Here is an 11858-nt window from a genome sequence, read left to right on the forward strand (position 1 = left end):
TCAAAGATGAGATCTGTCAAAATCTTGCAGTTCAGGTGCCACAATTGTGTGAACTTTCTCACGTAGTTTAAAATGTAACAATTTAGAGGGATGCTAGTTATGTTTTTGCCAGTGTGTCGGAACAGAACAAAAAGAAGAACGAAAAATTAACAATATTTTTGACTGGAACAAATACGTAACCGAAACATTGTTTGTTATTTTGTTTCGGAGTGAAACCGAAATATTTTTGATCGATTTCGGGCTCAAGGGGAATGTCTGCAATCCGAAACAACCGTCGTCAGGCAACATCAGAATTATTGTGTATCTTAGGAGTCTGCATAAGTGCATATCTTGTGCAGGGATAGTGTGAGCGATAGCCGGTCGGGCGCTCCACTAATCTAAGCCTACTGCTTGGTGCACTAGCAGATTGGCATCGTAGCAAAGCCCAGGGCTTGCACGCTGAAGAGCTTATTGTTTCGTTTTCTGTGGGTACAACACTTTGTTACCAAAGTATTATCGTTCATTTATCTTCGTTTAATCGGAACAGCTGTCTCGCATTTTAGCGAGTACACAATGACGTGCTGCTTCTGAGATCATGCTCAGTGCCTTCACTCAAGGTACTGAGCATGATCTCAGAATTCATAAGGCACTAGTTGAGAAAAATAAATACTATATTTGTATTGTTAACTTGCTTCGAAAATTTTTGCATGCGAACCAGAACCATTAAGAACTGTTATGCATTAATTTTCCTTTTTCGTTACGGAGCAGAACTAGAACGGAGCAGTGGAGCGAAACTAAAACTAGAACGAAAAATATTTCGTTCCGACACCCTGGTTTTTACATCTTGTCAACTCATTTTTCAGCATTGCACTTTCGTGCTCTAATTAGAAGATATATGTAAACAGTATGTTATTTGAATTGTTTTGAATTGTACGATACCTTACTATTGGCATAATCACAATTTTCATTGAACTTTGTGTTGATCCATGTACAAATTACGCTTTACCTAAGTTCAGTGAGTAAACATGTGTGCATTTTCACTTCAGGTGTACGGAGTTTGTTTTGCTAGAAAGCACAATACTAAAAAGAATTTTTTGTTCACAGGAATTTTTGCACAGCAAGTTAAGTTTCATATGCCATGCTGTGTTTCACTGGTACTGATAAAGCATTCTCTAATTCAGTGGTGTGTTTCATTCTTGGTTTACATTTTGGTAATGATTTTCTTGGTTTCTATTGTGCTTGTTGTTAAAAGCACTGGCACGTAGTTACTTTGCCCTTTTCTCTTTCTTGTTGGTGCAGGATTTGGTGTTTGAGTCGCCCATCTTCCACCCACTCATTGACCCTATTACAGGGGAATTGGATATCAAGCGTAGCTTTCTTAAATGGAGGTATGTCAGGCTAAAAAGCATGCATGTTAATTAGGAAATCAGTAGCAGAGCTGGTCATATAGTTCTTTAGGCTTGTTTGCTCAAGAGGCATGTCCTGAATTGAAACATCATGAAGCTGTGGCGCACTGCTCAGTTGGCCGAGACAAAGCCTCTTGGGTCTGCCATTCTGAATAGTATGAGGCAGTTCTAAAGAGTGTGGATGCCAGAATTCATTTTTTTGATGAATTTGTTTAAAACAACGATTATGTAGAACAACGTGCCAAGTTGTCATACATTTGCAGATTCTGTATACAGTCAGTAATTCGGTAATCACAAATTCTTAGATAAATTAGTAATTCAGCAAAGGTCAGCATCTTAAAGAAGAAAATGCAGTAAAAATTTTTGTAAAAGAAATAAGTTATGCGACTCTCTTACTCGTGTTTTGTTTAACCATTGCACAGACAGAGTGTCCAGTGATGCTATGACTTGTTTACACTTTGACTCTGGTGTAATAGCTCAGGTTTGAGTCCTTTCTGCTGATGTTGGAAAGAATAGCAGTTGAGGCCAGGGACTGTATTATACGGCCTTTTAATTATTGAACTCTCATTTCCTGTTTAACCCTATCAGTGTCGCATTTCTCGGATATTATAAGACAAACACAGTGGTTTATGTTCGGCTATGCAGAAGGGAAAAAAAGTACACGGGTAATGGCAAATACACTCTTAGCATAGCCGTCACATTCCTATGTTCGTTTTGTATCTCCTACCTAGTTTTGTTCTGATGTGCACACTTCTCCAATGTTAGGGTAAATATTAAGACAAAAAAAATTCTGTAAACTTACAAAAGATAGTAGAAACATGTAAGAGTGGTGGTTTTGTGCTATGGCATGAACATTTGAATGGAGAATCGCCATGGTAGTGGTGCACAGAGTCCAGAAGCCAACCGTCCCAAATGAGGATGTGTGCTCCACGCAGTGCAGCAACGCCCACGAAGGGGTGCATTGTAACAAAAACCCTGACTGAGCAAACCCATAAAAATGAGAAAATATGCTTCTACAAGTATACAACTGATGGCAGAACTACCTTGGAGCTTGATAAGTTCGTATTACTGCGCACGTCTGACTAGAGAGAGGGGAGAACGGATGGGTATGTCAGTGACCTGACGGGACAGAAACACTGAAATGTACCGATATGTCAGTGACGCTGAAAGGGTGGAGTCTACCTTTTCTTGATTGGTGGAACAGAAGCTACTAGCACTAAGCTTTGTTAAAGGGCCATTTGTTATTGATATGCTATTCAATCATGTCTACAACTCATTTCTTTCTTTGTGCTTAGGATAAGAAAGTGCATGTAAACAGATGCAAGTTACCCAAAAATAAGAGTCAGAATTTAGCTTAATTTCTTGCTGTAAGAATGCCGCCTTTGTTCTGTAGAGAATGTTAGAACTGTTGAAAACGCTACTAATATTGAACAATGGTTTGTCATGCAGGAAAAATGTGAATTTCTTATGGCAAGTTCTGCTCTGTGCACGACGTGCCTTCTACAAGATTGAGACTCAAACGCCTCTGAATCCTGAGGCGGCCACACTGTGAGTAATGTTTTCACACGGGCAGGTTTACTACTCAGGCGAAAAGGTTCAACTGATATAACTAGATTATTGTTCACTTATTTATATTAACCAGATAGGACGGTCACAAACCAGAAAGAAAAGAACAAAAAAGTAACAAAACAGCTGTACAAGCTGGAAATCGGGCAATATAAACCTGTTTAGCTAGCTAGTTATTTTCACTTGGGTAACATGGTTCATTATATTCTTTCATTAAGTGGGGACGTGGGTTCTAAATGTTTTTCTTAATTTTTGGTTCAATCTAAACTAAAATTCATGGTTTCGTGCATATAGTTATGCTGATTTCAAATATATAATTAGGTTTCCGATAGCTACTCGATCTGGTTCAGAAAGTATAAAGGTCTGAAAATAAACTTAATGGGTACTTACAGGGATTTTTGCCAATTTCATATTGCTAAACAAAAAAGGAAGTGCATGATGCTAATGCCAAAGACTTGCTCTAGGGGGTGATGCTATTTTTATTTGCTTGAAGGCATTCCAAAGGTAAGAAAGCAGACCAACATTTACTGTGAATATTTGTTCTTATTTTATCTCATTATTATCTTTGATTGTAATTTGCAAAATGATGCTAGAGTAACAGAAATAGAATTACACCCTATATCATTTCAGTATGAATACAATAATACCAAACTTGTTATTGTCTCTCAGTAACATCATAGAAAAAAAAAACCTGTAAGGCTGAGTGCGGTGCGTAAAAACATTGAATTGAAAAAAATGCAATTAAAGTTTAGACAGCTGTAGCTTCTTCTAGAATGCAGCTACAGCAATATTAGTGACATCATTTTGTAGCCTTATTCTTCATGAAAATGGCCATACTAAATACAGGGTGCTTTTTTTTTCTAAGCTACACCAAATTTTTTTAATGATTGCCTATGGCAGCACAATTCTAACTAACCCTTGATGTAATTACTCATTGAGGTAGCCATTACTTCAACGGGAAATCAAAATGTTCAATTGAATAATTAGCGTAATTATACTAATTATTTTTAAAAGTGATTACTTTGTGCCGCATAATTCAATCTACGAATTATAGCCGCTGAGTTCGCACGGCATATCCACTTTGAACAAATTCTCTGGGTAGCACCAGTTCCGCGATATTAATTTTCAGTGTCCATTGAAATGCATTGGTGTCCCAGTTAGTTTTTTGCTTCAATGCATAAAACTGGTTTCTTAATGCTGCTGGATGCACTGGCTGACGATCAGATGGCATCAGTCTGCAGCTAGGCCCAGCAGAATCAACGGCGTCAGTAGAATGCTGCTTCGGACACAACAGGTGGTTCCGGCCATTCCGTTCATGTCAGCCATTCAGGCAGCGCACCGTCGTCCACGGTCTTCAGCCTCTCATTCCATTGACGCTTACTTTTTTTGTCCGTAAGCTTGACATGGCTTCTATACGCGAGCGTCTCCCGACATTCCACAAGACGAAAAGACGATGCATCAGCTGCGTGAACGCAAGCGAAAGCAGACGAAGACAACCCACGCAAAATGGCAGCAATGGCAGAGGCAGCGGCGCACGTGAAACAAAAATAAAAAACAAAATGGCCGCTTTGGTCGTGCCAGCCAAAGAGAGGTGTAAGACCGGGGTCTCAGCTTGCGTGCGTGTGCTCCGCCCAATCAGAGACCAGAAATCACTCTTCCGAAAAGTGACGAGAGTGGTTGTACTGTTTGAGGGGCATCATTATGAGCCAGCGCAAACTGTGCACAACGAAAATGGCTTCAAAACAAGCCCAGGATGGTGGTGGCGTGCTGGCAGCTGTGGCCGCAGCGCATGGGGAAGCTTGAACAAATTTTGCCTGGTGCACAGCGTTTTGTGGCTCCCTTGGTGTTTTGAAAGCTGATTTTTTCCTATTTACCAATCGAAATCAGCATTAATAATTCGAGGGCAGGTGCTTGAAGGCACAAACATACCTAAAATATGTTTTTCTCAAAATAAATTTTTCGAACATTTTTTACCATTATAGAACCCGTGTCCCACCTTAAGGAGTACTGACAAGAAATTTTTTTCTTGTTCTAATTTATTTGGTAGCTGTTGACCTTGTAATTAAGGTACAGATCCTCAATTCCTCAAGAGTGAAACTAATAATTGTTAACTTAATTTTGTATGTGCCCAGTTCAGAACACATGTCAAGGCAGCATTAGAAAGCATTAAAAAAAAACAAATTCAGAAGTTTTACATGCCAGAACCATAATCTGATTATGAGGCACATCATAGCAGGGTACTCCGGATTAATTTTGACCACTTGAAGTTCTTCAACGTGCACCTAAATCTGAGTGCACAAGGGTTATTGCATTTCGCCTCCATTGAAATGTGGCTGCAGTGACTGGGATTGAACCTGTGACTTTGAGCTCAGCAGCGCAATGCGATTGCTACTGGACTACCGTGGCGGGTTTTAGAAAGCATGAAGCAGAAAGAAGACTGTTCATATCACCGAAACCTGAGGTAGTGGTCTTGTGGTACCAGACACCACTGATGCATGCATATGCACTATCACTGCTGATGAAAGCAAAGTCCATACAGTTCTCAATGGAATGAAGAGAGAGAGAGAGACCCTTGCATTTCCCAGAGAAGCACACAGTTGAAAGGGCCGATTTGGCAGTTCTTGGTGATACAGTCATTGTATGGTCTTAAACCACAGCACATGGATGACTTGATGTGCGCTTGAGTTTGTCATACCATGTGACAGCAGCCTCCTATTTCGGTGGTGTGATTAGCCTCCTGCTTTGCATCCAAAGCCATGCTGCACTTGGCCCGTGTTAGTAGATTGGAGGAAAGGTGGCACGATTAATTATTGGTGGTACTCTTAAGGAATTGAGACTCCATAGTCTACTTATGGTGCCGGCAGCTACCTAAAAAAGCAAATAAAATCTGGACACAAAATTTTTGTGCATAGTGTGTTAGGAAGGCAGTAATGTGACTTGGTTCTTTTATGTAACAGTATTTAGTTACCTTCAGTATTAAAATTTTAAGATTAGCATGTTTGATTGCTTTCGTTTTTTTGAAATTTTTTAGGGCATGATTGCAGAATAATTTTGCTAGAAAAAGGAGCTACTTGTTTTTATCAAGATGCACAAGAATTTCAGTTCTTAGCAGTATAAAGTACTGACAGCCCATTCATAATATGAATACACTTATGCCTATAAATAATTGAAGAAAAAAAATGTGAATAAAAGGTTCTTTGCTTAGTTTAGATTTCGCTATAGAGATGTGGATTTTATTTCATGCTTAAATGAGATATCGTAGTTATAATTCAGTGCTAGCTAAGTGGCTACCAAGCCATTGCGTGTCATCCAGTTGCTGGTTGGCTGCTGTTGCTGCTGTCAAAAGAGTAGACGTTTTGTCTAGTTGTGTTATTTCATTTCAGCAGACACTTTTGTGCAAGATGATTACTGTAATCATTCAGCTCATGGTTAGTATGCTGACTGTGACCAAAGCGAGTGCAGCACCATTACTTGGTACTGTAAGTCTATGATGTTGCGATATCACCAGTACAGGTGCTACACGTTCTTTTTTGAGGTATTTAAGGGAAAATAGCTCTTTCTAATTAGTTTGTGTGCATGTGCAGTGTAAACGTGTAGTTGCAGCCATGTTGAAGTTCTTTCACATTGTTTAGTTGCATAAAAGCTGACCAGCCTTTGTTTTTCTTCTCATTTGGTTCTCTGTTAATGAACTATGTTGTGCTTCAAACTGTGTAATTAAAGCATAGAAGTCAAGCATTGGGGGGGGGGGGGGCTGCTTAGAGATATTGACAATCACATTATTGTGCAGGTACGAGCAGAACTTGGAGCAGTTCAAGCTCAAAGTTGCTGAGAGCCTGGCGAGCTGTGAGCAGCGTCTTTATGAAAGCCCTGCCACAGATGACAGCCATGCCTTACACTTTCTTCCATGGGATTCCACTGTGGAGGAACGCGTGGCTCAGCGGCACATTCTTGACAAGGTCCTGGTGCATTAGCAGATACAATCGAATCTTGTTATAATGGGCACGAAAATACCTTCATTATGTCCGATATTTGTTGTAAGCACACATGTAGAATTTGGTGAAAGAAAAAAAAAATAGAAACACAAGTGAAGTGCCCCTGACGGGCCAGCAAAGGGTCTCCTGCAGATTTTGAGGGCCCGACGGCACCTTGCCATGCCCATATGAGACATAGGAACAAGAATAGCATACATACACACATTCTATGATGCTGCAAAGGTGCAACCATGATATTGGTGTTATCACACAGGGCCGATAAGTTGGCTTGCTGACTGCAGTCTGGCCAAGCCAAGCCACAGCTGTTGCCAGACTTTTTGCACACGTAGGGGATCGTGCATGGACTCTGCTACTATTTCCATCAGTCTAGCCCATGTGTCTGACCTTGCGCTCGATCGCCGATAAGGTATTTGAGTGCGAACATATTGACGAAGAGCTTCCCATGACGACTTGTCACCAGCCACTTAGCCAGCCGCACTGCTTAAACTTCTAGGCCTAACCAACGCTGCTTCGTTGGTAGCTGGCAACCAAAGTTGCAGTTTTCTCCATAGTCAACATGGCAGTAACTTTGTTCATGGCCACCATGTCTGTGGCATTGCACGTGGGTTTCATGCTTGAAACATCATGTGGCATCTCAGATTTCATTTATTGCCTTTATATATTGGTGCTAGGGGTAGGTGGCACTGCCGCAGGAAAGTCCGAATAATTGCGCAGGTTGAAAAGAATCTGGCTTATGGAAAGTCGGTGGGCGACTGTATTATACATTTTTGCTACCAGAATATATTTTTTGAGGCACCTGAAAACAAAAATTTGCTTTGCCATAATTGATACCCTATCAAGTCCTACATTTTTTATTTTGTTATAGCAGGAGAATACTTCATTGAATTAAAGCATGACCAACCAAATTTCATATTTTTAATTCTTTCAATATTAGTTCAGCAATAATAGTTAATAGTTCATTGTAAACGGGTTCATTATGTTGAGGTTCGGGTGTACAAGTACTTTTTTGTATTAGTGCTTTGTTCACTTGACACCATCTATAGCAACTTTGAACTTGTCAGTATGAACACGTTGTTACGTGCAGTGTACGGGAGTGAATGGGAATATAACAGAGTGCGTAGTACCATATTTTCATGTAGATATGTTTGGTAGTGTATACTTTATAATAGTCTCCTGTGTTCTTTTCCTACGTTGAATTGGTAACAATGCCACATGAAAACTTTATAAGGAGGACCTTGCGTGATATATAGTAGCTTAAAATTTACCAAAATCTGACATATACTTAGTTATTATAGCCGAACCTCGTACAGAACCTGGTAAAAAGAAAAGAAAAAAAAAGCTGTAAAGAAAGCTTGATGTAAAGCTGCAGCAGAAAAAGATTAGCACAAGTGACTGAGGACCAGAGCAGCGGAATTGCGGCATGCGGCGCTCTTGTTCCTGTGCTTGCTGGTATCTAAAGCGCCACATGATTCATGTTTCAAAGAGGGGGTGCCTGGCACTCTCGTATTCTGCATTTTAGGGGACAACAGCGTCGCATGCTGCAATTTATCTGCTTGGGTCATCGGTCACCTGTGCTAACTTTTTCTGCTGCAGCTGTACACTGAAATTCAGTTTAACAGAAAGTAACTCAGGCACTGCATGTTTAATTCTACACACCAAGATAGTGCCTCAATATCAAAAGTGCTGATACAAATGAGGTTTGAAACATGTTGCATTCACACTAAACACTCTTCTGCTTGAACTTCTGCAAAATGTATCAATATGTGCGTAGTGTGTTGCAGAAGTGAATTGAAGTAGACATGTAGATATTTGCTGCTGGCAACAGTACATAGTCTTCATGCGAAGATGGTCTTTTCGTTGTGTTTGAGAGTAATGATTTGGTACAGTGCCGCAACTGGTTTTGAGAGCACAGGTGTGGAGTCCACATTTATGGATGCTCTTATAGTGTTGCACTGAATGAGCTCTAGAGGGCTTAGAACAGCAAGGCATGTTGGATGGAGCCTCGCAGCTTCTCTTGATAATTATGGCATTCAAAAGGCTTTTACAGTGGAGGAGGAGGAGGAGTAGATTTTAATGGAGAGAAAGGAGGAGAGGTCGGCCTGGAGAGCGTGTCTCTAGCCTGCTACTCCTCACTGGGGAAAGGGGAAGTGGGAAATACAGGGAAAGGTAGGTTGCGGGTGATTATGTTATGGTACAATGAGATACTATGTACACGTTGTCCAATATGCGGATGCGCACTGTAGACGCAATACACGTAAGAGTAATCTTGTCCATACAAAAAGTAATCTTGTCACAAAAAGTAATTGCGCAAACACATTTCGCACTGACTGCACGTCTCACAGCTTCTAGAGGCGATCGTCTAAACCAGTCTCACTTAAAAAGTTCAAAAGTGATTTTATGGCACGATGGGCACAGTAAACACTCCTCCACACGCCCAAAAGCTTTTCTTCTGAAAAAGGGCGGGAGTCCGAGCTGTCAACTGTAGATTTAAGTGTTCTTCGTTCGGCCGCATATTGAGGGCACACGCAAAGTATGTGAGATATTGTCTCGACAGTGTGACAGACGCTACATTCAGGGTCCCGTATTTGTCCAATCTTGTGAAGGTATCGGTTGGTGTATGCCACACCCAGCCGTAATCGATGAATGAGTGTTTCCTGGCTTCTCCGCAACCGAAGTGGAAGCCGGAATTGTAATCCAGCGTCAAGTCTATGGAGGCGCTCTTGTCGATGTTCGGGGTTGTCCCAATGTCGCGCCGTAGAAGTTTTAAGGGAGGTATGGAGCAAGGCGTTAATGTCATATCGGGAAAAATGAATTTTTATAATAGTTCCGTCAGTGTGCGCCTGTTTTGCTTCTGCGTCAGCCTGTTCGTTTCCAGCTATTCCACAATGGCCAGGAATCCACTGCAGCACGATGGTATGTCCGGAATGAGACGCCTCAGCAAGCAGAGACATGATGTCATAAACCAGAGGACTATATGCAGTTCTGTCACTCATATAATTGCTGATGAGTTGCAGTGCTAGTTTTGAGTCGCAGAACACTGTCCACTTCTCGAGACTTTGTTGCAGTATGCAGCGAACTGCTTCTCGAACTCCGGTCAACTCAGCTGCTGTAGACGACGTCCTGTGTCCTATCTTGAACCGTTGTGCGATCCCTATTCCTGGAACCGTGTAGGCCGCCGTGGAAGAGGTCTGTGTCACAGAACCATCTGTAAAAACATATTCGTAATATCCATACATGTAAGCAATGTATGATAGCGCGAAATGCTTGAGGCCAGCAGGCGGCATCTTCGACTTCGTTATTCCAGGGATTGAGAGCCTCACTGTTGGCTTTGCCATCGTCCAGAGCTGTTAAGGGGAGTTCCACAGCTGTTTTCATGTAGCAAAGGCCAGTGTGTGACAGCGTGGTTGATACCAAATGTCAATACTGTGCAACATGTGTCAGAGACCCGAATTTGCCTCACAACTTAATGATTAAAAAATAAAGGTTACCTTTTGCATAGCTTCTCATTGAGATAGACAAATTATATGTGCCATTTTTTTTTCACCAGTAATCCGTAATTTTTGTTTCTCATGTCACATTATTCTGGCTCTATGTCGGAGGTCAGCTGTGAGATAGTAAGGCTGCGGTGGTGAAAGCTGGCACTGTGGTGCTTTAATGCTGCCCGCATGGGGGCCATCATTAAGAACAGCCAGCCAGCCATGACTGAGCTCAAATGCAGCAGCAGTGTTCGAGTTAGGCCGTGAGGCAACGGACAGACTCTCAGTACTCCCAGAAGGTTCTTTTATACCTTCGAGGTCTGTTTTCCTTGTGTGTTGCGGGGGGTGAGTGGCTTTCTAATAATTAACCTACACTTTATTGGTACTTCTTTGAGGTACCTATAATCAACAGGCAACATTATGCATAGTGCTACCATATTGTGATGCCACCAGGATTATATTTTAACTGACCATACTAGTGGATGGCTGTGGTTTTATGTTCACAAAAAAAGATTGTGTGTAAGAGGAGGCTTCTGGACTGTGCATGACTTAATCAATTTGAAGACAATTGAATATATTTAGGAACTAGAAGAAAACTTAATCTGGTCCTAGCTCTATTTACATGAAGGGCCCTTTTTCAGTCGGCTCTTAGTGATCATGAGTACCAGGATCACTCTTAACATTGCTGCTGCCTGCTGTTATAGCCAAGTTTATTGGTCAACATTATCTCATGAGTAGCCTCGGCATGAGTGGACGTTCTGAAGCATGGTGCCCTATAAGTTTGCAATATCCTCATGATGCTGAGTGGTGGCCACATTCAGTTAAGAAGACTGTTATTCGCAACATATAAGGTTGCAGAAGCCTCTCTTTGTGTAAAAAAGAAGAGGACTCTTTGTGAGCATACAAGAGCCATTTGTGCAAAGAGCCTTTGCTTGACATTGAGTTGTTTGATGTTTTTGGTGACACAGGTTGAAACTGCTGAAGAAACAGTGGAGGACTCGCCTAGTAGTGTTGGCTTAACCTGGGTCAAGCGTGGCTGCATGCAGGTATTTTCCAAGACTGCATCCTGACACCCACCGAAGTGATTTACCGTGCTGATTTTGTTGAACTGCCCGTTTGCTGTTGATGTTTGATTTACACTGAAAAGCACTTGTTGTATAATTATGAGGTCTTTGTTAGGAAATTTATGAGTACAGGTGCAATGATTCTTCATTTAATTGAAGTTCAGGGCAACCACAATGTGCTGATGTAAATGTTGGGGCAAAGCACGCAGGTGAAATGGTGGCAGAGCTGCATTATTTCATTTTAAGTTTTTTTTTTTTGCAATACGTATGTGAGGCAGTTACTGCCTGTGTTTCAAGTTTATGCACTTGACATATGACCACGAGCAGTTCAGTACTCCATGCTTAAAAATTGTTTGAAAAGGTAGACCCAAGATA

General features: G+C 41.3%; 1 protein-coding gene across 3 annotated transcripts in view; it reads left to right on the plus strand.

Moving 5' to 3' along the window:
- Positions 1-11858, plus strand: part of LOC142565819 (AKT-interacting protein-like) — a 45815-nt gene that overhangs the window by 26090 nt on the left and 7867 nt on the right. For 2 of the 3 annotated variants that reach the window (XM_075676360.1, XM_075676368.1), the window contains exons 6-9: positions 1279-1367; positions 2835-2933; positions 6739-6907; positions 11388-11465. In XM_075676360.1, coding sequence (XP_075532475.1) covers positions 1279-1367; positions 2835-2933; positions 6739-6907; positions 11388-11465 — 435 coding nt within the window. Of the gene's footprint in view, positions 1-1278; positions 1368-2834; positions 2934-6738; positions 6908-11387; positions 11603-11858 lie in introns of those variants that run through there. The other variant, XM_075676374.1, reaches the window with a different exon arrangement.

The sequence above is a fragment of the Dermacentor variabilis genome, chromosome 1 (genome assembly GCF_050947875.1).
Source record: "Dermacentor variabilis isolate Ectoservices chromosome 1, ASM5094787v1, whole genome shotgun sequence".
NCBI lineage: Eukaryota > Metazoa > Arthropoda > Arachnida > Ixodida > Ixodidae > Dermacentor > Dermacentor variabilis.